This window comes from Netta rufina (assembly GCF_964035555.1).
Source record: "Netta rufina genome assembly, chromosome: 5".
NCBI classification, from domain to species: Eukaryota; Metazoa; Chordata; class Aves; order Anseriformes; family Anatidae; genus Netta; species Netta rufina.
In genome coordinates this window covers 56,184,556-56,210,475 of record NC_140128.1, presented here as the reverse complement: position 1 = coordinate 56,210,475, position 25,920 = coordinate 56,184,556, and the positions used below count along the sequence as shown (strand labels likewise).

Genomic DNA, 25,920 nt, shown 5'->3' with positions numbered 1-25,920 from the left:
CAGGCCAGCAGCTTGTCAGGTGCAATTGCTGTGGCCTTTGACGTCTTAGGAAAAACATTAAAAGGGCTGCTGAAGCCACTTCTTTCTGTCTCTGACTGCATTTTTTTTTTTTTGTACTCATTCTCAGACAAGTTGCTGCCCACTCTGCTCCTGAGAGAAGGCTGCATAATTGGTTTCTTTTTATCCTCTGCCTGGTTAAAGTCCTTGGGCTGCTTGGACAAGATTGGTGGGGCAGAGAAGTATTGTCCTCTCTTTTTTTAAAAAAGTCAATTAAGAATAAATCATCAGTTTTTCTTGTTTTTAGTGGGTTGCAAAGGCAGAGGAGTTCTAGTCAAGGTCGTGCAGTCATCACATCCATATTCTCTGCCCTGTTTCTTTTCTCTTTCTTTTCTTTTTCTTCAGCTCATATGGGCTCTGCTGTCATCCTTACACTGAATAAACCCAAGCATATATCAAGTGTTACTTGACTAGAATCTAAGGCCTGAAAAGTGTGACATGATGTTTTTGTTTAGGAAGAAAACATAGCTCAAGCTCATAAGCTTGCACTTGCTTGATGTCCTCTCAGACACCCAGAGCATCATTCCACATTCATTGCCTGATCTCCATTAAAATGATTGGCTCCAGAGAGGTTGCACTGTATGGTGCTACAACAAAGAGATAACAGGGCTTTGACCCCACACCTTCATAAACAGTCCGTAATACCCTTACATAAGGTTTTGAACACACAGACATAAAAGCAAAACCTCTGACTGAAGACAAGCACCACCATAAATCTTGTAAGCTCAGCTCGTGGGGTTTATGGACTGAATCAAGCCCAGAGGATTAAGCCACTGATTTGATAATTAACCTGGGATTTGATGCTGCTATGTATTATGTTAGGCAAATGCTCTGTTTACTATTTAAATGAGTTTTCATGTTCTTTTTCACACCTGGGAGTCAAGTGAAACATTAAGAGTCAGCTCTTGCCCATGGAGGAAAAAATGCATGAAGGGAAAGAAGAAAGATATTTGCTGTGATTTTACTAACAATCATTTCAGGTATATAAATGTAGCAGCTTGACAAGCCTTTGGCCACCAGAGCAGTGTTTGTGCAATAGTTCAGCTTTATTTTAACTTCTGTAGAATAGATCTTAGGAGACTTGAGGAGAAAGATGATTTGGTATTTAATGCTTTGACCTGAGACTTGGGAGACTTTTATTCAGCATGCTGCTGCCTGCACAGATCAATGAATTTCTCTCTCTGCCTCTGCTCCTCATAACAGCAGTTTATAAGCTTTTCGGGGGACAAAACTCAGACACTTGTTTGCTGTTAAGGATGATGGAGCATCAATTTGGTGGAACCTCTTGGTGCTATTATTATCATTCAGTAATGTTAAGGAAAAAGAAAAAATAAAAAGGAAAGGAGAACAAGTAGCTGCTAGAAAGTGCACAAGAGGGGTGGTTTTCTTGTTCTTTGAGTTGGATGCTCATGTGTTCCTTGCATGGGGACTGAGTGGACAGGGAGCTTTGATCTGCTGCGTGATGGTTACCAGTGCTCTGAGATGTCTGCCAGGCTCACTGCAGATGGAGGTCATCGCTACTACCTCATAAACCAAGTCCAGCATTTATGAGCGATGTGTCTTATCTGAAGAAAGAAGATAACAAGTCGGGATTGAAATTCCTCCAGGACTTTGGTGTCTTGCTTCATGCTGGTGTAGTAGAGACTCGCAGCCAGGATCAGCACAGCGCAAAAGGAGAGCCCCAGGAGCATAGGCAGGCCAGATGATGACCTGTCATGGACTGAGAAGGGGTGGGGAGGAAAAAGAAAGCAGCATTATTTTAGTGTCATCTTAAACACTTCCCAAACCTGACCCCCCACTGATGCCTTTGTCCTACTTTTCTGGGAACAGCAGGGTACACAGGGCTCCAGTTGTGAATACTTCTCTAGGAACCAGTTAAGTGATAGCAGGTCACACCTCCTGATGCAGGGTGGTGAGTATAAAAGCCCTCATCTAATGGTGCATTTAAAGAGTTTAATTATATACAATATGAACAGGATTACCATAGCTAATGCATAATCTCAATTTTCCTTCCAGCAATTATTTTTTATACCTTAAAGCTAAATGTTAGGTTACTAGGAGAATATTAAGCCACCTTACCTAATTATTTAATGCCTACAAATGTTCCATAAAGAGAGATCTAGATTTCTGTCCTTTTCCCTGGTAACTCAGCCTGTTTGGGGCCTCTGCTAATTACAGAAACATCTGAGACAAGGCACAGGCACATTTAGAAAGCTCTGGCTGGCTTAACCTCTCTCCAAGTGCTAGGTGTGCTAATTACACTGGAACATCCTCAGTGTTTGCTCTTATGCAGGAGGACACTGTAAACATTTTTCTTGCCTGTTAAAATATAATTAAAGGATGTTTAAAGTGCTATAGGTCAGGCATAGTTCATGTGTGGAAGTCAATGGGCTACGTTTAGCTCTCTGATGTCCATGCAGCTATTTAGAGGTGTCAGCCCTTGTATGTGTGTATCCATCCATGGGTATCTGGGATGCAGTTTGGTTCAGATCTGTCTGCTTTGTTTGGCTGCATGCTCATTGCACCATCAGTATTATTTTATAAAACACTTTGAGTATTAAACATGCAGTATAAAACCAAATTCACGCCTGAATAGAAATCCAAAGTGTGCAGCTATTTTCCTGCCATATGCACATAATCAATAAGAAGATAAAAATGTGGCAAGGATTATTATGGGTAAAGGACCAACATTAGCTATAACATATTTAAATTAGCTTCTACTACCAGCCCTGGAATACACAGCAGTCAATTAAATTGTCATACAGATGTACAGAGAGGAAAGTAAAAAGTCGTAAAACCAAGCAAGAAACCATAATAATGTATCAAAAAGTGTATTGGGAAAAGGTAAAATGTTAATAGGCAGTCATTTTATAGCTAACCAGAAACCAAATCAATGTCCCATAATAGGTCTGACTGAATTATTTGCAGCAAATAATTTATTCCTTTGAATTTATCCTTTCTTTCTGTTTGCAAATTATCCATGAGCAGACTTCAATTTTTATAAATTTGATTATTTGGTATTATTCTATGAATGTTTTTTATGTAAGTATTTAACCAGTGAATTACTCACCACTTTCTGCTTATGCAGAGGTTTTTTTTGATTTGGAGGGTGGCATTTACATTGTTTGATCTCCCGGGCCACATGATACAGCTCTTGGCTGGGTGGCTGCCTGCCTTTCAAAGCATGGAACCTGTCTGATGAGTGTGTTTTGTGAGAGTGAAACTTCTGTAATGCTCGACTGCCTTTCAAATCAGCCTGTTTCTATTAAGTGCTTAAAACTTTGAAGTGCTTAAAACTGTTTTTCATCTCATGAAAGTTACTTTCTATGTCAAATTTTTGGGTTATTTCAGATGCAAACTTGTTTTTTCATTATATCCTTTCAACATAGGAATATGCTTAGCCCAGAGACATAAAAAAATAATGTGGAAGAACAGTCCCAACCCAAAAATAGCTCTGAGCTATGCTCACACAGCTTAATCACACTGCTACAAATGTGTGCTGGAGTGTGTGTTTGCTCTTTTCTAAGTTGCAAATTGAAGAAAAAAAAAAATGATGTTTAAATTTGTTGAATTGTTTGTTGGAACAGCATGTTCAGCCCTAGCCATGTGTCCACACACGTAAGAAAAAAAGCAACTTGTCTGTGAGAAGAGCACTGGACTGGCATTCAAGAGATTATGGTTCAGGTCCTGCCTTGGCCCTACATTTCCACTGTTACCTGAGGGATGTTTGGTCTTTCCTTTTCCACCAGACTCCTTCCCGCCCACAGCACCTTGTTCCTTTTGGCCTCCCACCACTACATCTGTGTGTGTGTACATACACATGGATATATGTACCCCTTCCCCTCTTACTGCACTGCATGCAGAAGGGGCTGGATTTTGGCCAAGACCTCTAGAGATGATCGCCATCATAATAACACCCAGATACACACATTTCCTTGGGGGTCTGTGAGGCTGCTTGGCCTCAAACATCCTTGCAAACAGAAAGAAAAAAAAAAAAAAAAAAGATTATTTTTATTGTTTCTACCCCACTGCCAGTGTATAAATGAATTGTCTCTTCCCCAAATAAGAAAGTCAGCAGGGAGAACTACTGTTTCGCTTGGGGTGCTTTCCCTGCATATCTTAGTGAAAAACCTGTACCTATTTCATTGCCATAAAATATATTAATTATATTTAAATTAAAAATAGCTTCAGGGATTTCATTTTTGTTTCCACTATTTGTCTTGCTAGATGTCTTGTTTAAAATACTGCAGCAGACCTCATCAACTCTCTGTGCTTCATGTGCTGAGAAAGAAAAAGCAACAGCTGCCAACCTTCATATTTGGAGGTTTTATTTGCAGAGTTCATTCCCGCCACCACAAAGCAAACTCAGGTTAGTTCCATGAATGCCTCAAAGTTATAATGTGAAACTTTGACTTACCCACTACGTAGTCACAGCAGGAAATAACTAGAAAACAGAATAAAAATATTCTTACACACTTGGAAAGGAGGTGTCTCTTTGCTGAAGATAAAAGAAAAGCATGCACTGGATGGTATTTCTGAAACTGCCTGTCACCCTGCAGACACTGGGCAACTCCTTACACTGCTTTTGGCTGAATGCATTTATGCCAGATGAGGATCTATCCACCCCATGCAAATATGTAGATATAGGTGCACTTCAGGAAAATGAGAAAAAATATTGCATGAGGAATTTCATAAGCAGAGATTGCTGCTGTTGTAGGATGGCCAGAAGTCAGCTCTCACAAAAAAAAAAAAAAAAAAAAAACCTCTTCCTAGTCTGCATCATTTCTAGAAGAGAGATGAGAGAGACCAGAAGGCTAAGAAAAGAATGAAATATAGAAAACAAACCCAACTGTAAGACCCGACTGTAAGATGCAACTCTTATCCAACAGCATCCTGGAACTGCCTCTGCTTGGTGGCTGGGGCCCAGATGCAGTCCAGGATGAAAAGTCGGAAGCATGGAAAAATTCCACTGGTGCCAGCACCTTTCATCCTACCAGTCTCTATTTTAATAACGTTGCATGGACAAACAGCAAATCATCTAAATCACAGTCTGTTTGTAACACAGAATATCAATTATGAGTTGGGACATTTCTCCTGTCCTCATGGAAGAGTCAGAGTCTTTCCTATCCCTGCAGCTTCCTGTGGCTTGAGCACAGCTGCGCTGAGGTCAGAGCTGGTGGGTGCCAAAACCCCATCCCAAGCTGGACTGACTGTGGGGTGCCAAGCATTGATCTGGGGGCACAGACCCTGGCAGGGAGCTGAAAGAGGTGTTGCATCTCATCCAAATCCTGCTCCTGGGCAGTCAAAAGAGCTTTGAAGAGTTAAGGGCTGACTCACTGATTCTTCCCATATGTTCAGTTTGTATAGGAAAGCCCAGGCTGTGCCAACAACCTTATCAAGAAACAGTTTTTAACTCCTAGGCACCAGAAGCAGTACACTGCAAAACCAACAAGAAGTCTGTATACAGACACAGCAGTGGATGCCAAGCCTTGTTTTTAGAAGCTGAGTAGCAGTCCAGACAGGTGGCTGACATGGAAATTTCTGTCACCTGTGTTTGTGCTGGCAGATGTATCAAAACCATACAATTTTAGCTTCCTACCAATAAACACAATTTGTCTTAGTCGGGTCTGTTAGTGAAAGCCAGAATAAAACAATTATTTGGTTATGATCTGCATTTATCATGTGCAGAAGTGCAAACTGAATCCTTGTGTTAGACCTCAGCTTCAGGTCACTCCCAGCTGACCTACCCACAAGCTGTTATTTTGGTTCATGAATGAAAGACCAGAAGTCATGTTAGCTGTGTTGTTCCTTGGGCACTCTTATTTGCAGAAAACATTACATCCTGGCTGCTTTTAATCCCAGTGGGCCAGTCGGGCTCAGATCTTTACTGTTCTGTCCCTTGCCATGCAGGCTGCTCAGAAACATCAGAAGGTGAGCTCCCTCCCCAGTATTACATTCTAGTTACCCAGATTGATGTAAGCACATTTAAATTTGGTTTGTTTGAGATCCCCTATGAATGAAAGCAGTATTCTAGGGTAGACCTGGTGTTTAGCAAAACCCATGGTCTACAATGGTCCTTGTGGTCCCGCAAGTTCGCCATGAGAACAGCCTGAGGCTGCTCTAACCTGATCCTCCAGGGCAGGCAGGGGAATGGACCAGGTGCACTTCTGCAGAGCACAGCACAGAAGGTGTCTGTCCCCTGCTCCATGCTGAGCTCAGAAAGACAGATACTACTAACAGAGGGGGAGGCTGATGAGGACAGACAGGGGAAAGGTTAAGAACTAGAAAGGTCATGCCAGAAAGCCTAATAGCTTGAACATACCATGTTCAATAACTTCTTCTGGCTCACGAAACCGAACCCTTCTCTCTGCTTTCCGTTTTTCCCCCACAGCTTGGTCCACTGGTGGCCTTTTCCTCAATATTGAAGGAGGACAGCTACTGTCGTCTGTCTAAAGAGTTGATCAAAAAACAACACATGGCCATTCAAACCAGAGTAATGAATCTAGGTGAAGCTTTGAGTTTTTGTGGCTATATTTTTACCACATCCCTCGAAGGACATGATATGAAACACATCTGATGTGACATTTACAGTCATATCGCTGTAATACGTAGACCAAGCCAATATAAATATCATTGTCATAGATCTTCAGTACACTAAAGCTGTCTTTTCAGGAAAAAAAAGAAAAAAAAAAAAAAAAAAGCTTGGATAAAGAGACAGCAAGGTTTCAGAAAGGATTTCTCTAAATTGGAGTGAACAGTTATTGAAGATAGCTGCTCAACAGACTGGGGTAGAACACAAATATGATATGAAAGATAAGATTCACATTATTGGAAGCACCTTTGAAGTGTTCTGAGCTAGGCTGCTCTGTTTTGGATGTGATATTGCCATTTAAACAACAGAAGCTATGCAACAATCTCATGATTGGACATCTTGATGGGTATGAGAAGCAATTGTTTGCCATTTGGTATCACAATTATGTTGTTGCTCTGTTTTTTCCTTGGAAGCCACACTCAGTCTTTGATAATGAAATCAGATTGCTGTGGATTCTGCCAAATGACAAAAAAAACAGGGCTGCAATAATAGTAATAAAACTCTGTTCTGTGTAGGAATGTTCCCAAAGTTAACCCCCCCCAAAGCAAATCCGAAGCATCTCAGTTCAGAGACACACATTGTCCTCAGAAAGTGGAGCAGCAGATGGCAAATTTTCTACTTTTCAAAGACCTAAGTGGGTGGCAGAAATTCTCCATGTTTTATTTTTACTTTAAGATCAAAGTTGTCTTTTCTACACCTCTTCCTTCTCTTTCTCCTCATGTGCCTTTTCCCCACTCAGTGGGGAAAAATGAGCCCTTTCTCCATGTTTTTCTTCCTGCTTTAACCTTCTACTCCTCAATGTCTGTTACATTTATCTAGTCAGATAGCCTTGCCCTACACCTTGTCTCTTTGGATGCTTTCCCCACACTCAGCACTTCATCCACACCCTATCTGGGCTTCAGAGGCAAGATTAAAGCCCATTACCTACAGTTTGGGGCTGGCCAACTGCCCAGGGAGGGTCCATGGGTTTTCCTGTGCATCACACATTGTATATGCCCTTTACTAAACACATGTTGACCCCATTGGCCTTGGAAGAGACACCACTATGTGCTGGATCCAGAGAGGGATTTAGGGGTGACATTGCTGGGCAGACCAAGCCTACTGGCATGGCTTTCTAGTGGATGCCTAGGCTTCCTACACAATTCACAAGACAATTATGTGTTTAAAAAAAGCATCCACAGCAGCCAACCCAATAAGCAGGAAACACATAACACAGACAGCAGGAACTGCAGGGGAGTGAGGAACGTTTTCAGCTTTGATACCTTCTCCTGAGGGATTTTTAAGCCAGATTTTAGCATCATGTATCACTGGTAAGGATGTTTTCTCTGAGCTTGGGGTCATACAAACATCAATAACACCTCTGTCTCATGACCAGAGGCAGAATGGTGGAGGTCTGTGTATTTTATCCAGCAGATCAGAATCTGGAAGACCCATGCAATGTATGGGAGATCTAGAGTCAACTTCTTTCTAAATCCAAGGGACTGTGAACCCACACCTCCTATATGCACACCTTCATCATCAGAGCTATGGTGCATGTGTGGGACTGAGGGAATCTCAGTTGCTGTCACTGAAGCCATCTTGTTTGGCGTGGAATAATTAAATATTCATTGGGACAAAGAAAGAAAGAAAGAAAGAATGAAAGAATGGCTTTGCAGCCCAGTGTTTGGGTGCTCCCCTGGGGATGGAAGAGGTCTGCTCCTATCCTTGCTCCAATGAATACTTAATGTGAAATACTTAAATATTCATTGGAGCAGTCACTGGGAACAGGGTCTCTTGTCTACCAGGTGAGTGCCCTAATCACTCTGCTGTAGCCTTACATACACGCACACACACACACACATACTTTCTGGCATAATGAATATTTAATTATTTTGTGGAAAAAGGAAGCAGCTTCGGGGAGGCACAGCACAAGATGCCCAGCTCAGACTAGTGGTGGTTACAGCTTTGTCTGAGAGGGCTGCTCCAGTAGCACATCCAAGGAAACCAAACCTTATATTTGAAGAGATTCATAACTTCATGAGACGCTTTTGTCCATATGAGATTTTCCAAACACCCAACAGCAATGTCACATCAGAACAGAAAAACATTAAACAGCTAAGTAGTGGGGTAGCACCAAGCCAAGGAAAACCTTAAAAAGGAAGTGAAATTTATAATATTTACTAAGCTTTAACAACCTATGGAAATCAAAGCTGTACAGTGTCAGGGAAAAAAAAAAAAAGAAAAAAAAAAAGGTACATTCTCAGACAAAGACCCAGTGTTAACAGGTATGACAAGAACTGGAAACCTACCGAACTGTTAGTTTCAAAAGAATATGACATTAAAAACAAGACACTTGTGAAAAATTCTGGGCATTGGGCACAAGGACACTATCACCCATCAAGAGATTACTTACCAGGAGCTCCTCTGCACTATGATCAGAAGGTGGGTCTGGACATATTTGGGACATGTACTCTGGATGCCAACATGAAGCCTCCCACACAAAGCTTTGGTTGGAAAGCCACTCACTCAAAGAAATGGGGAGGACCAGGGAAAATCATCTGGAGAACCCTCTGCAGCAGGGACTGAGCAGGCAATGCCAGAGTCCCGATGGGAGCAGCAGCAGATGACAGAGGAGTGGAAAGATGAGTTTCCGCCCTTCATGCCAGTGTTGGCTTGGGAAGGATGACGTGGCTTGAAATGTACTCGGCAGCCAAAAATAGCACACAGTGATAATACTGGTTGTGCAGCTGGAAAGCAGGGCTTTCCTGGCAACTGGAGAGAGGCTGAATGGAGCAAATCACAGATAAACACCTACATATTTATATGCGTAAATGTAAAGTCGAGGCTGTTCTTTCCATAATGATTACTGCATTTCCATGATGACGTTGGTCTCCTTTCCTGAAAACATTCCTGATCTCAAAAAACTTGCAAGTGGCACTACTTTTAATCCTTTTCTTGTTCAGAACTATGTGGACAAAAGCCATGAGGAAATGTTATAGATGTAGTGGGTTCACATATATCTCTCTCCAGCACAGTTATGGCCTCACTTTATATGTCTTACAAATTAGATCCATTATTATAGTAATAAAGGGAGATTTGAACATTAGACATTTCTACAGATATTATAATAAGATTATTGATAGAGAAGAGAGGTGATTTACTGTTCAACAGGCTTTAACAGCCCCTTGTCAAATGCTGAAGGCTGGTCATCATTAAATATACAATTTCCAGCCAGAAATACCTGCCATGACTGCTGAAATATGGTGGTTTATTGTCTCTACAAGCACAAGCTTGAGGATTTTTTTTGTTGTTCTTTTCTTGGAGCTATTTATTTGCCGTGAACTGTCTAAAAAAAATCCAGTTTTGTGTAATTTTCCAAGTTAGATGGAATGTCTCAAGGTGGGACCCTGGCATTGCTCCTTTCACAAGGGACTTCACTGCAAAATGGCAGAGAAGACCCCAGTGTTGTTCTCTGTTACAGCTGTGCATGCCTAGACCAGGCCATCATTTTTCACCTACCCTGTGAAGCAAGGGTTGCAAGATGTGGCCACTGGCACCAAGACCCAGTCTCTGCATGGGTCTTCGATGCTTGGAAGACCTGCTGTCCTCAACCCTTTCCCTTTTCATCACTGAAAGCAGTGTCAGCATGGAGGGAGTCACATTTTACTGGCCTGGGGCATTTCACTGAATGCACTGTGTCTAAAAGCCTCCCAGACAAAAACACCTTACCTTCTCTTTCCTGTACATTGGTGTGTTGGAGGGCTTTTCCTCATGCTGTAACCGGCTCACAGCTGCAAGGCTTGTAAAACGTTCTCAAAATCCCCTCTCTGGTGTGTCCTGCAAGTATTTCACATCAGTTATTTTTGGGATATCTAAGCTGAGCTTTTGGTAGGGAAAAGTCATTTTTCAAAACTTTTCTCATGGTAGATCCTAGACAAAGAGGTGACAAAACCTTTCAAACGGTGACCCTCCAGCTTATCTGGTTCCTCCTTGCTCCCATCATGATAATCACTTGCTACTAAATAATATAAGAAGGATTTTATATGCCTACTGTGGCCAAAAATACAGGTGGAGATGGGAAGAGGGAAGTCAAAGCCTAATATTCATCTCCCTCTCACTTACCCTACATGAATAGTCTCATTCATTTTTACTAGCGTCATACATCAAGTCACATAAAAAAGGTCTTTTGTAGCCTCTTATTCCTGAAAACAGAGGCAAAGAGCTCATAATCTTTTAAATCTTTTAGATCTGAATGAGAAACCCTATTCTTATCTTTTTCAATGAATCTGATCTTATTGAAAACAAAGGCCTTTTTTTTTTTTATCAGAATTTTTTGAGATTGTCTTTAAAACTCCCAGAAGAAAAGTTGTTGGTTTTTGTTTGATTGTTTGTCTGTTTTTAATTCTAAATGGCTCATTTGTACTTTTCAATGTCAGAACTCTTTTCAGTTCCAGAGATTCCCCTCAAGTATAATTTTTTTTTCTATTAATTTGATTGAAAAAATATTAGGCATCTTATAAATATTTTAATGAAAGATTCCCATCTAAATGTTAGGAATGATCATTTAATAGCACCATTCTTGCTTTTTTTTTTTTTTTCTTTTTTTTTTTTTTTCCTCAACCTGTTAATTATATTGATAGTGATAGTTGTAAATGCTTGAATAATTTGTAGTTACCTGGGCACTCAAGTTCCAGTGGATAAAGATGTCAGGAGTTCAAATCTCATAACAGGGATGGATCCATTCCTGCTAAGTGCTTTTGATTGCAATTTAACCACCTAAAATTGGATATAGATTAGGAATAAAGCACAGTTTCATGCATGAAGTGAAGAATTCGGGTAAGATAACTTTCCTAGTTTCTGAAATCATTGGTAAAAAAATAATAGTTACAATACTGGAACAATTTCTGCTCTGGAAGCTGGAAGAATTTCCCTTAACATTGCCCTCCTTTTTGAAGTAATTTTTCATCTAGGCTTTGATCTCATTTCTCGCAACACATGTCAGAACCAAAGCTGGACAAAGAATTCATAAATGAATTGTTAGCCGAGGAGTGTCACCTCTATTTCTTTCTGCTAATTGTTCACAAATACATAGTGACTTTTGTGAACATATTCATTATTCAGATTTATTCAGTGGATAATTGCTGGGAGAAATTATTTGTCTGCAGATTGTTTGGAAGCATTTTGCTGTGACCATTTAATAGTAAAAATCTATCCAGGCTTTTAATACGAGACAAACTGAAAAGATCTGTAACTACTGATGGAGCCCTTAAGCGTGACCAATATACTGCAGTCTTAATAAGCAAATCCCCCTTTTTGAGGACAAACTCTACTACTTCCAGTGTTACATGAGAGAAAAAGCAAAGACATGTCAAATATCTGTTGTGCCGACTTTGAATGGCTCACATTGTATATGCAACTAAGTTTTTACAAGAAAAGGGTTGCTTAACTGTTTGCTCAGCAGAAAAATAAAACAAGCCTGAACAAAACATGATTGACTTCCCAGTGAATAAGTACGAACAGTCCACACAAAGGAACTAACTGCACAGCCAGTATTTTCGTGCAACACCCCAATGGAAGATGTCTAGGAAATAAACATAACATGATAAAACAATTTTACGCTCAGAGGATAGCTGTGTAACCATATGAACTCTTTTTCCATTTCCTTCTGCAGGAATAAATATTTTAGACAAGCAAAGTACTTTGTAAATGATGCCTTTGTGGGGATTCGTCTGGCCTGGTTCAATTATTTTGAAACCTAGCAATTTTCTCATATCATTGAATCTGGTTTTATTGCAAATAGGGTCATAGAAATAGTCACTCATTGTGATAATGGACTTAGTTTATCTTAACTATTAACACTTCTAGTAGGTTTACACACACATATATATTCAATATTTATGGATATGCACAGTGCATATATATTAATAATGAAGTAACTTTATCTCCAACAATCTGAAAACAAAATCACGTAATACCATACAGTGCAGGGTGCAATGGTAACTGGAAGCAGCATATCAGGATAACAGAACAGAAAAGGAATAAATAAATTAGAAGGAAGTCTTCCATATCTTCTTCAACTTCCAGAGTGTCAATTGAGCCTTTGTTCAATATTCCACCTTTCGTGGTTCTGTGTGCTCTTGATTAATAATTTAGAGATGCACCTTTTGGCAGCAAGGTAAGTTTTGTGTTTGCCAAGAGTGATTTTCCACCAGTCAGGGAATACATCAGGAAATAAAAAGGTGAATTGCCCCACAGAGCATCATTAGCTGTGTTCCTTCTTCTTTTTTCTGCCTCTGGAGAAGCAGATTTACTGCTGAAATGTGCGGAACACCCATGAGGTGTCATACGGCACTGTTTCTACTCCTCAGACCTTCCAGAAAGGAAAGCACTGCATAAATTCCAACCTCAAGACAAAAATCAGTCCTTTGGACTGTGCATTTCCATATGCATTCCATGACAGAAGGGTCTTGGTTAGCCTGTCTTCTGATGGTCACTCCAAAATGGGGTGTTTCTGAGGAACTGGAAAAAAGTCAGTCATGAAGCACAATGGAGACAGAGCAATGAATGGTCATATGTGTGTAGCCAGGTGCACTGATAGCAATCAGTTTATCTTTTCATATAATCCCGAATTCTTGTGATGCTCAGAGTCCCGTGTACCCCAGTGTGTTTGTCCCCCAGGAAGGGCAGTTTGTTCAGCCCAAAGCACAGCATCTCCAGTACTTGTGGTGATATATGAAGGAACTACAAGGTTATTCTCCCACAGAGACATTCTCTTCTGCATTTATATATTTCTACCCTGCAGTTTTCCTAATGACCTATAGCTGTAAATTCCCCTTTGAAGCAGGTAGGCAGACCTGGGGCTACTTATCCAGGAAATGCAGGCCTGGATTGCCACTATTTGCCAAAATTAGATTTGTCATGGTCACATCACATGTAGCTGTCTGATCCAACACAACAAAATTTACTTCTGAAGCCAGCACCCTGGCTGTGTTTGTGGATGTAGCAGGTACCTTGGGGTGCTGATCATCTACCTGGGGTTGCAGCACCAGTTCCAAATCTACAGCGTGCAGGAGCTTGCTCTGGTTTTTCAGCTGAGCTCTTCTCCAGGGCAAATACACAAGCACCATGCAAAATGCATAGCAAGATTTTGCATTGTGGTGACAAGGTCCCAAGTGCAGGGCAGACTGATTTCTGCTCTGCTGTAACTGGCTAGAAATGATTTAACTCTGTTGAGGAACCTGGTCTTAATTCATCCTTGGCATGAATCCATTGATTTATAAAGGCATGGATCTGTCTCCATCTCTTAAAATTGCCTCTCTTATTCATGGGTCTTTCTGGGTAGATGTTACAAACAACCACAATGTACTTGTGATGATATATAGCAAAAAGAGAGAATTTCTGTGCTGCTGAAACGAACTTTCTAAATAATTACAGAATGATTCCACATCCATTTCATAATTAGACTCCTGAGATTACGGCCAAGCCATTATTTGTGATTCAACATGCATTTTTACTTTGGAAATATCCCATAAACCATTAGGTTTATTCCACCTGAGGTTTTCCCCTTCGTTCTGTTCATCCTGCCACTGGGATCTAAAATGTAAAACATGTATTGATTGAATAAGAGTTACCAAGTAACCGAATGCTAATAACTGCTGTTAGCTCAGTGTTTCCATATCAGTCAGCCCTGTTGATGCTGAATGTGGGAGACAGACAGAGCTGAAGTGAGTGAGGTCATTCTGAGTCAGCTTTTATCACACGTTCATCATATTTTAGCAACAAAAAGGAGTGGAACTGAAACCTCTCCTTAAAGCAACTGGGTGGTTGCTGATGGCAGGGCTGCCACCAGCCAGGAGATGGCTGAGAAGCATGAACCCACAGCCAGCAGGTGGATGGCTGAGCTGGCATGAAATAAAAAGAGGGGCCAAAAATTATAAATAAATAAATAAATATATAATGAAAAGAAAAACCCCCAGAAACAGCAAAAGCAGAATTATCTTCAGTAGCTTTATTTCAGCAGCAATGACTTTGTGCTCTCTGTTGTGTTGACTGGGGCTTTCTGTAATGATTCCTCATTTACTCATGTGAGTTTTGACCAGCAGAGAAATCAGACTAGGATAATTGCAGGATATAGCCTAAAATGGGGATTAGCAGCCTTGTCTAAATCCAAGAGATATCAAAAGGCTCCCGTTGATTTCTGCAGGCCCATGGTCTGTTCTGAATGGATTTTAGAAACCTGGAAGCTGTTAATGCCAGACTGGTCCTGAGAAGGGCAGCGAGTGGGACTTACAGCGGTGGAAAGGGAAGAAGCCAAGGGAATCATAAAGCACCTAGGCACAGGCATCACTGCATAAGATGATTTGAAAGCCCTGATGTAAATGCTTTTGAGCTCCATTTGTGGTGTCACCTTGGAAGGGGATTAGATTAGATTAGTGACATGAAAGGAGAACAGAAAACTGGAGAGAATAATGGATCGAAGCATGAGAAAAGCCCAAATGAGTGAAATATGCATGAATTTGAAGGAGCTTGGATGGTGATACTGCATGATGAATATAAAAAGCAAGTGTCAAATCCTGCTGTCGTTGGCAGACACTTTACAGTAATGTTAAATATATTAAAGTCTATTAAAGCTGATATTTGTTTTGGATTTAATTTCTTGTAATTAGCGTGTGAGACTCTTTCCTCCACCTCTCCACACCCTGGAGGATGGTGTTTTCAGAGTAAAACAAACGGTTTTAACAAAGAATAATTGGTACAATTTCCAAATCTGGCCAAGTGCTTCTGGAACCTATATTCACTTGGATCTCAATTTAAGCTGGGACAAGGAAACTAAACAAGGAAAAATTCAGACAGTAGATCAAAGAACACTTGTGCTCATTAGAATATATAAGTCAGGCTGAAAGCCAGCTATTTTTTGCACAAGTAAGCTGAAGATTTCAATTGTGGTTTTGTTCCAAGCAGAGCATCCTTTAGCATGTCTGCAGGAGTGTTGGGGGGGACCTGCTTGTGCCAGGTCAGTTGGTGTCTTACAGAAGGGTGGCTAAGAACAGGACAGGCTTGGACTGGCGAGTGTGGAACTGGGTCCAGCCTTGGTCCCTGACAGTTTTGGATCAGATCCTTAAAATAAAGGACTTTGAGCAACCTGTTCTAGTGGGAGGTGTCCCTGCCCATGGCAGGGGGGTTGTATCTGGATGATCTTTAAGATCCCTGCCAACACAAGCCATTTGATGATTTTATGAGAAGATGCCCTTGCTAGTAGCTTTACCAGCCTGTTACTAGCTGCCTTGTTAATAGTTAGAGCCCTCTCTGTTTTTCTACTTTTCTCTACTTAATTCTTATCAGAAATTTGGTCTGCGATAGGAACAGAAAGCCTCTCACCTTAAATTAGTATGTTGCTAAGAACCAACTCTTTTTCAACATACCATCTTTTTCATTTATTTTTATTTTTATTTTTATTTTTAATATGGAGCATTTTATTTTCATCAGCATATTTTTCGTAATCTCAAATGTATAAGCCTTTCAAACAGGCATCTCAATGAAGGAGTGGACATTACAATGCCTTTTCTTTTAAATCTAGGTAAATGCAAAGGAAAGAAATCAGCTTCACAGGACAGTTATAGAGATTGTGAATTACTGGTGTCTGAAGGGAGAAGGACTGAAACTGAGCTCTTGTTCTATCATGATTTTGACAACATAGCTATTCCTTAATGCAAGCAAAACCTGCTCAGTGCCTTGCATTTTCTCATGCATGGATTACACCTTGTGCAGCAAACATTTCTAGGACAAGTATGGAGGCTGAAGTGCCCTTATGCTCTCTACTTAGGGCTGATATTTCTCCTTGTGTATTGGAGAGCTGGAAAAAAATTAGACCCCTTTTGGACCACAAAAGAGTCATTCTAGCTCTAAAGTGAATATGATGGAAAGGTGATGCCACTACTCCTCCTTACCAGAAAAAGACCTCTCTTGCTCTCCTGACTCCAGCTCATCAGCCCCGAGTTTCAGACTATGGGACTGAAATACCTTTTCCTGATGCTTCCAGATTTGGCAAGCTTTGTCACTTGCTGCATTAATAGTGCTGGAGCTGGAAAATTGTGTCAGCTTCCCTGATGGATGTATTTGACATCCCAAAACAAAACAAAAAATACTATTAGTAAGGGATGGTATAAGTCTTTACAGAGCAGTTTCCTTCTATTTGAATGGCATACTTGCCCTACAAATCTTTATATCAGCTTTAAAAGAGCATTAGAGGAGATCTGATCTTGCCCCACTGTACAACCATGGGTGCTGCTGATTCCAATTAAGAGTTCTGCATGTGGAACCCAGGCAGGATTTCATCTCTGCTACTCACATCTGTGGGACTGATAAATCTCCATTAAAAGCAAAACATATCTGTTAGGGCACTTTGGGTCAAGCTGCCTTTCCACTTACACACCTACAAAGATATTGCAGTGAATGGAAACTTGTTAGTGCATGTGTATAACATTTGCTCTTTGGTTAAATGAAGTGATGAGAAACACAAAGACTGGGGCAAGGAACCATTGAATCCAAAACACAGATATCAAGTTTCTTGCCTGATTAGGGCAATAAATTTTATTTTCCTCTGACTAAAGTCACTTTAATGCAAGGGGCACAGTGTGCCTGTGAGGTTGGCACTCTGCTCTCTCGAACTCTGGCTTTACTGGCTTCTGCCAAGCAGCCAAGTAATTTCATCTGTCACATTCCCACTGGCTTGTCTGCTATCACTAGCATATTACAACTAGTGAATTTCCAGCATTTTGGCATTCACAATGCACCGACACACAGCATAATCTTCTGAATAATACACTCTGCTTGCAGTACATGAGTGAAGAAAGTATCTGTCTGCTTCACACTTCCTTCTTTTAAATGAATTTTCCTCACATCCAGCAATCTCTGCACAAGGACACCTGGTTCTCATTTCTAAGCCCTGAAGCCTGCCCACTCTTCATCTGGCCTAGGTTCCTCTGGGATGTGCTGAGTGACTTTACCTGGCACTTGCCATGGTGGCAGCAAGTGCTGCAGACCTGGTTGCTCCTGGAGAGCATGGGTGAGCCCCGTGCTGGGTGCCTCTCCTGTTTCTGATAGGTGAGCAAATTGAGAGAGACAGGCTTTCTTGAAGCCTGTAAGTTTTTCTTGGATGCACAAAGTGTCCCTCAGCTAAAGAACATCCAAAAAGCACCCCTGAGACAAGAATAAGAGAATATCTCTTCTTACTGAGTTACTTACTAAGTGTCAGGCTGATCAAAGCTGGGGGTTTGCGGAGCAAAAAAAACCCCTGCCATCTTTGAAAGGGTGTTCCTTGCTTCAGCTTCAGCTCCTTGCATTCACCAAGTGGAAATCAAACACTCACAAGACACAGAAACAGCACTGCTTCTCCTTTTTCTAGAGAAGTACAACTTAAATAAGAAGTGTAGGGAGGTGAAAAAAAAGAAGAGGAATTAGAGGAGGTGGAACTGGTAGTTTATGTCACTGAAACTTGTGAGCCCAGAGCTGGATGTGAGGCATTGTTTAGCAGAGGAGATGGACTAGCCCTGGAGAGAAGAAGCCAGTGGTCCCATGTACCAAGCAGCCCTCAGTCCTTTGAGCCACCTGTTAACAGGGGAGTTTCTTTGCATGAAATCAGGGGTGGTGATGCCTTGGGGATGAGTTCCCCAAATCTTGGCTCTGTCCAACAGACTATACACTAGCAGCTCTGGCCCAAGGAGTGTGCACGACCTAAAAGATTCACCAAACCTTTTGTATCTGAACTCATTAATTTGCTCTCCCCAAAGGTAAAGCAGCTGCTCCAGGATGCATATATAAAACTATGCATTTCAGATACTTGTCAAAATCTTCTATTGCAAAACTACCTAAATAATGACACATTCACTCTAGACACTTTACATGAGCAAAATGGAAGGTAGTTACAGGGTTTGGGAATGGCTCTAGGAAAGGTACATAGAGCTTTCCTGATCCATGCACTGGGAGAGGCTCACATCTCCTTTCTGTACAAAGTGTATTTTTTTTGGGGGGGGGGGGGATCTGAACTGTTACTTGTGTTATTCTAAACACTAATGAAAAAACAGGCTCTAGAGGAGCAGCTTCCCATATTGTCTTTGTACTGGTTCTATTCAAAAAAGCCTGCAAATAAACTTTATTGCTGCTCCTAATAGTGGTTATTATCGATCATAAATAATATGCTCATTTTCATTACTCTTGTTTAAGACCAGGGCAACACAGGAGTTACAGATGTTGGTGAAGAGGCTGTACCTGCACCAGAGACTTTATAAACCAAAGGAGCAATGCCAGTTTACAGAAGACTAAAGGTCTGGACCTCAGCTTCCAGAGAGGCTGAACATAAAATGTAAGGAAAAGCAAGCCAAGAAGCTGCAGAGTTTGGACAAAAGCAGGTGAAGCAGTTTTTATGATAGAGGCTTTCTCCACACCAGCCTAAGCTGGCAAGAACACAAAACCTTTTTTAGACATACCTGTTGGTCATGATGAAAAGCATAGGCAGCATCTCATGCTGACACGTCTTGCTTGGGAGGCCTGCTCAGAAAAATCCTTCATCAGAGCAGCAGCTGTCGTCTTCCCCCGAGCAAATTCCTTTAAAGCTGTCAAAGATGCTGTAATCAGACTAGGTCATCAAAACCGGTCCTCCTGAGGACTGGAAATAAGATCCAGAGATGATCATTCAGCTGCATGGGCAAGGTCTAAAACACTAAAGTTTCCATTGAAATTAAATGAAGGGGCTGTAATTGCTGTGAAAGAAAAGCAAAGCAATCATTGGGAGAGCCCAAAAGCTTTCAAACTACCTCCTGAAATGGTGCTGCCTGTAAAGTAGGGATCTATGTACTGCACAACAGAATCTGATAGCAGAGCAAAGCTTTTACCAGGAAACCAACTTAGATAACTACTGGAGCATTTGTCTGTGTGCCTCTTGGAGCTAGGGCAAATTTTAATCGAGATTTCTACACACAGTTGAGTAGTTTTATTACTCAGCTAAATATAAAAAAGGTTAATAAAGTAATAAAAATGGATTCTTTGTCTTCCTGATTTCAAAACATGAAGCTGTGGTCACTATGTTTAATAATTTGTAAATAGACTGGAATGAAGCCCAGCAGCCATGGTGACCACTGAGAGGGGACTGCTGCGCATTTCTGCCCTCTTGTACTTGTGCTTGCATCAGCAGTTTTGCAGCTTCCATAAATTGTTTGTCAGTAAGGAAGAGAAAAGGGGCTCAACCCCTTTCTGCTCTGATGTTTACTGCAGTTGCTGGAGTTACATCTGGGATAAATTTAGCCTGGTTTTGATTAAACACAGTCTTGGCTAGAATTAAAGGGTATCAGTGTATCTGATTTTAGCTGCATTTACACTATATTGTTTTCAGTGTCTCCGATTTTAGGCTATTGATTCCATCTTGAGTAGTGGTACAACAAACAGATCCCAAAGTGTCCTTGATACTTCTCCAGTGCACTAGCATTACACCAGATATCGATTCCCAGCTCCTTCTTATTACTCTAATTAAAAAAGAAAAAAAAAAAAGAAAAAAAGAAAAAAAAAAAAGAAAAAAAGAAAAAAAAGAGCGGAAGGAAGGAAGGAAGGAAGGAAGGAAGGAAGGAAGGAAGGAAGGAAGGAAGGAAGGAAGGAAGGAAGGAAGGAAGGAAGGAAGGAAGGAAGGAAGGAAAAGAAGAGAAAGAAAGAAAGAAAGAAAGAAAGAAAGAAAGAAAGAAAGAAAGAAAGAAAGAAAGAAAGAAAGAAAGAAAGAAAGAAAGAAAGAAAGAAAGAAACTATCACAACGCATGGTGTGATTGTTTGGACAACTACAGAAAAAAAAAAGAAAGAAAAAGAAGGAAGATAAAAAAGAGGAACAAGCATCATGTCCCCTAGGTGGGAATAGCTAGGGAAATCACTGATTTATCAGACATTTGATGTGCTCCCAGGGCTCCCAGCAGCAGTGCCCTGACTGCTGCAGGTAAGGAGGGGAGGGATCCTAAGCCTACAGCAAGCATCTAAGGGGAGTTTCTTGGGGGGGAAAAAAAAAAAAAAAGAAAGAAAAGAGAAGGCATTGTGCCCCTCTGAGTTTCTGAAAAAGATAGTTGGAGGAGAGGCTGCTTAAGTACAGGAGAGGTGGAGGTGTGTCACAGGGCATGGGGATCTCTGGAGTAATTTGGGAGACCCTGGCGCAGCAAGGCATGGGGAAAGCTGCTGCAGGGAAGGGAGGGGTTGCAGTCCCGAGAGGCGGATTATTAGTGATAGCAAGGAATCTGTTTCCCATAGCTGACTGCTGTTTTCATCAAAGTCCCTGAGCGTGTTTCACCCTGTTTCAGCTAGCTCTGTGCTGCCTTTTTATTTTATTTTATTTTATTTTTTTTTCCCAGCAGGGGAAACTGAGGCAGCAGGCACCAAAGCAACTTGCAGAAGCCAGCAGCAGAGCTGAGTGCTGGGGTTGTCTGACTGATCACCCCAAAACCCGCAGGGACCCCGGGGCAGGGGACAGCTCTGAGAAGCTACTGCCAAAGGCTTCTCTTGGCTGTTCCAAGAGAGCACACCAGGAGAAATCAGAGCATAAAACCCAAGGGAAAAGCTGCTAGAGAACCCGCAACACCAAAGTGCAACCCCGCAGTGGTTTTGCAGTGAGGCAAAGCAGAGCATGGAGCAGGTAGCAGAGAGGAATAGCTCAGTATATATAAAGTCATGTACTTGCCTGAGCCCTCTGGAAGAGACACCAATGGCACTGAACTCGAGTGAGCTGCAGGGCTTCCTCGGCTGTTTATCCTGGTGAAGGATATTTAACAGCTCAGGCAACTGCCTGGAGCTCAGCTGAAAAACCCCTGTGCCAAAAGCACGGGAGACGGAGCCAGCGTAATAAACACGAGGCTCCTTGACTTTTTCCTAAGTGTCTAATTATATATACATGCAGCATTCCTGGGGCTCAATTATAAGCTTAAAGTCGCTTTTCCTTCCTCAAGGTTTTGTCCCTGAGTCGGTTAAGCAACCGAGAACAAAGAAATAAGCAGTATTACCACACGGTTCCTGTGCCACAGGAGGACTCTATATTCCCGTTCCTCACCTGGCAGCCTCCAGCCACCCCAGCACTATAATTAGAGCATCTTGAAGCCATCGAAATAGCACTGACCCTCGCAACAGAACTGGCCCTCATCATGAAGCTCTCATCTGTCTCACACGACAGCTCCCCACCCACATAAATCAAGAGCCTGGAGGCGATGGGGACATTTCTGTGTTTTGGCTGTGCTGCCTGGGTCCACCCATCACACCTTGCCCCTGGTTATGGGACGCTGGCTGTGCTGGAGTTTACTGCTGGAATGGGACAGAGGGGTGAAACAGGGAGCTGGAGGAAGGATGCATTTTAATTTCACATTCTATCATCCAGGCTGCTTCTTGAATTAGTGCATGAAACTCAGCTCTTCTGTCCATATTTTGTTCAGGCTTGATTTATATGAATGTGCAGGCAGGCTGTGGTTGACTGTACAGATTGGTGATTTAAGGAGAGCCGAGACCCTGGGATGAATTAAAGCAGCCTGGTTTTCTTTAATCTGTACTGCTTGCCCTAGCTACCAGCTCCAGGAGCCATGCACTGAGCACCGGGGAGCCCTGGTTACCTGCTGGAGTCCTCACAGAGAGATGTGGGCAGTCCCAGAGAGCAGGTATCCCTGCCATTGGCGTTCAGCTCCTCGGATGTTTGCTGTCACCTCCACCTCAGTGCTGTCCCCCAGGCTCCCACTGTAGCCAAGTGAGACAAAGGAGTGCCTTTAGGAGCAATTCATCCACCCCAATTTAAATGTCCACTTCAGCAGTGAACAAGTCCCATCCTGTTCCTCTCCCCTTGATGGGAAGGACCAGCTTGGATGCTGACACCTCTGTCTGGCCCCATCACACCTACCTTATGCTTGGGCAGAGAATTTGTTCTCCTGAAAGCCAGAATGATATTTCAATAGGTACTGTCAGGAGGTGTGGGAGTGATCTTGCACTGAACTGAGTTCCCCACGGCGAGTTTGTTGGGCTGCAAGGGGAAAGACAAGGAGGAATTACTGGGGTGAACGCCCACAGCAAAGTCCTGCTGCAGACTTACTGAGGTCATGGCTGTGCATGCCCTGCCTGGGTACCTCTGCACATCTTTCTTTGTCTGCAATTTTGTTTCAGAGAGCTCGTTTTAAATATAATCCAAGGCCTTTTCCCAGTTCTGAAATCTCTCTTTGTTTATTGAATTATAATTTACATTTTCTTTTACTTTTATGGGAGGTTTACATTTTGTTGCATGTCAGCACCGTACAGAATAGACATCTAAGTGGGTGAAGTGGAATTATGATTTATTGGAGGAGAGTGCATTATCAGTAAATTCAAGAGACTAAATCTGCCATGGAGAGGACTTCTTTGCTTCCATCATCAAGTCAGACATTATATCCTGTCAAATGCCCCAAGGGGCGCTTTTGCTCCAGGCACCAGAGGTAATAACTCTGCTAAGAAATTCACTGTATGCTGAAGTCTTCATCTTATAAAGCTTTCAAGTTTTGCTCAAACTGAGGACACAAGTAAGAGAGAAAAAATACACATTTAACCTTAGTCTTATCATATCTTTTTTTTTTTTTTTTTTTTTTTTTTTTTTGGTGTAGGCTGTGATGTTCTCTGCCTAAAGGTTTGCTCCTGGCATGCACACTTATCCCATGGTTAAGTGTTCTGCTGCTCTGTGTAGCTTTCACCTCTGGACACGGTGTCAGTGTGGTGGACATCAGCTGGCAGCGTCCCATCAGTACTGCAATTACTTGGTCACTCCTGAGTCATCAGAATAATTATAACACTGTTGTCAGAAGAGGGATGGATGCACCTTCCTGTCTTTATCCCCTTTCCTGTTGGATTCTGTTGGATTCTGTGACAACGGAGAGGTGGCCTTTCGCTCTGGTGCTGCTCCTGGTCCATCTGCTCAGAGCTGAAAGTCTCTCTCTCTCTCTCTCTTTTTTTTTTTTTTTTTTTTTTTTTTGTGTGTGTGTGTGTGTGTGCAATAAATGACCTCAGACAATGGTGTTTTACAGCATGCAGTCAGGCTTGGACTGTGCCGGTGCCATGACTGTGACTCCAGCCTGTGGCAAACTGTGCCACATCCCCAAGGGCAGTCTTTAACCAGAGCCCTCAGACAGGAGAGAAGCCTGGAACAAACTGCTCCTCCAAATACCCCTGTAGCTTTTCTCCTCTTACCAGAGGTTTGGTGACTAACTACAACATTTAGCAACTGATTCTTGACCCTCTTTCAGGCTTCAAGAGTGACCCACTTGTGTACATCTGAGCAAAGCTCGCACAAGCTTGTATAGGGCACTTTTGGTGCAAGCTGGCTACAGGAATACACTGTGCAGTGACTCCGACAAAGCTGAGGGAGACTCACTGAACAGCCAGCTATTTATGAATAAATATATCTTTCCGGAGGGGGAATCGCATAAAACAATGGGCTGGCAGTGGCTGGTAATTTAAAACGCAGCAGGCAGACTGTTGCTCGCATTAGTAACCTCCGAGACACGTCGCTTAAATAGCACAATCAGCCCCAACCAGCTCCTTGGGAATTACTGAACCATTTGTGGCCTGCTTTATTCTTAGAGAAACTTGCTCTTAAGATGCTATTATATCTGTTTTTGTTATTTAGATAAACTTGATAACTCTAAGTGACTATGGTTTCCTTGAAACCATGTGTTTTTCATTTATAGAAAGCCACAGATAGACTGCTCTTAATATTGCATACTTCAGGCTGCTGGCAGGTTAATAATATTTAACAGTCCAGTAGCATGTAATTTATTTAATTATTTTTGTCATTTCTTTTCATTTCTGATGCGCAACTGCTTCTTCTCGCCGCTAAATTCACAGCTAAACTGTATGCCTGTGTATGCCCGTGAATTGATTGTGTCTGGTCCTAATCATCTGGTGCTTCTCTTGTCCCCTTAATGTTGCAAATGCCATCTGTTGTACCTCAGACACTGTAATGATGGGCTGTGTTTCTGCGGTGGTCTTTTTTTGCTAACAAAGAGTCATATGGAAAATGGAGGTAAGATCATATGTTAGAAGTAAGAGGTGGACTTTGGTGAAGCAATTCAGCAGATCCTCATCTGGTCTCAGCTACAAATGGATGTAGACCTGTTAAGTGCAATGAGAAGTGCTAATTTAGACCTGCTTTTCCAAAAATGAATTTGAGTAAGATCACACAGCAAAATACTCACATAAACAGAAAACAGTAAGAGAGGAACTAGCTTTCCTTCATACAGGTAAATAAGGCATTGGCTGGTAGAGGATACTAACCTAATCTTAAAGCAGCTGGTGCAAAGTTTGTGTTTCTACTTCAAATTGGACTAAATATGATTTCAGAAAGACTAACAGCAAAACTGGCTTTTAAATATGCATAAAATGCATACCTGAATAGCATGAGCTGCTGACCTCCGATGGCTGGTGAGGAGGGAGACAGTCTGCTGGAGCACCCAGCTAAGGCACTCTCTCTGCTTGGTATAGGCATACACAAAAACAAACAAGACAGGTATTACCCAAGGATAGCTAATATGTATATGTGTGTGTATTTATATATTTAAGTGCTTCAGGACTTTTCTGTTATATTTAGTAACCAATGGTACAGAAGGCAGAGGAGAGCAGTTTCTCACCTGAACTATGCCTGTCACACACCTTCAGGATCTATCTTCTTCACCCAGTCCTCCCCTGGATCCCAAACTGCTCCCATAACAAATCTCCCCTCTCTCTTAAGATCACCGTCAGTTATGCTGATCCTGATCAGCCTTTCTCTCCATTAACCCTTTACCCATCCCATTTCCATTGCTGTATCAGGCTTGTGCAGGTGACTTAGTTCATTTTAATATAATAACAATAATAACTAATAATAGCAATAAAGAAGAAGAAACGGGACAAGGGTTCATGCAAGTAGAATGAAAATGAAATCAAAAGTTGTTTTTGCTCCAGCAAGATGTTTTCTTTGTTCCAACATGAAGTGATCTATTCTGTTTTCAAACTTTTCTGTCACTATTTCCTCCTAGCACCTTATGAGCTACAGGATATTAAGACCATTTATGAAGATTGTGTTTTCCTCAAAATGACAGTCCTAAATACTGATAGTGAAGAAGCAAACTTCAAGATTTGCTGAATGATGACCTAGGAGCATGGGGATAAGTTGGACATTAAATCCAGTCCCTGTTACGGCAATCAGATCATAGAATCTCATTTCTAAATGTACCAGCCTTAATGCAAATGACAGTGTGGCAACTTCCAGCCTTCAGCATCCATCAGAAGCA

At 41.7% G+C, this 25,920-nt stretch overlaps 1 protein-coding gene across 1 annotated transcript; it reads right to left on the bottom strand.

The window, feature by feature from the left end:
- Positions 1 to 1,577: 1,577 nt before the first annotated feature.
- On the bottom strand, positions 1,578 to 9,119 carry LOC311210463 (nutritionally-regulated adipose and cardiac enriched protein homolog; the record flags this gene model as incomplete). Its single annotated transcript, XM_084288398.1, has 4 exons — positions 9,042 to 9,119; positions 6,380 to 6,506; positions 4,475 to 4,501; positions 1,578 to 1,777 (listed from the first exon to the last, which is right to left on the bottom strand). Exons 1-4 carry the CDS (start codon positions 9,093 to 9,095, stop codon positions 1,578 to 1,580), a joined length of 408 nt encoding a protein of 135 aa, XP_084144524.1. The 5' UTR covers positions 9,096 to 9,119.
- Positions 9,120 to 25,920: the final 16,801 nt, after the last annotated feature.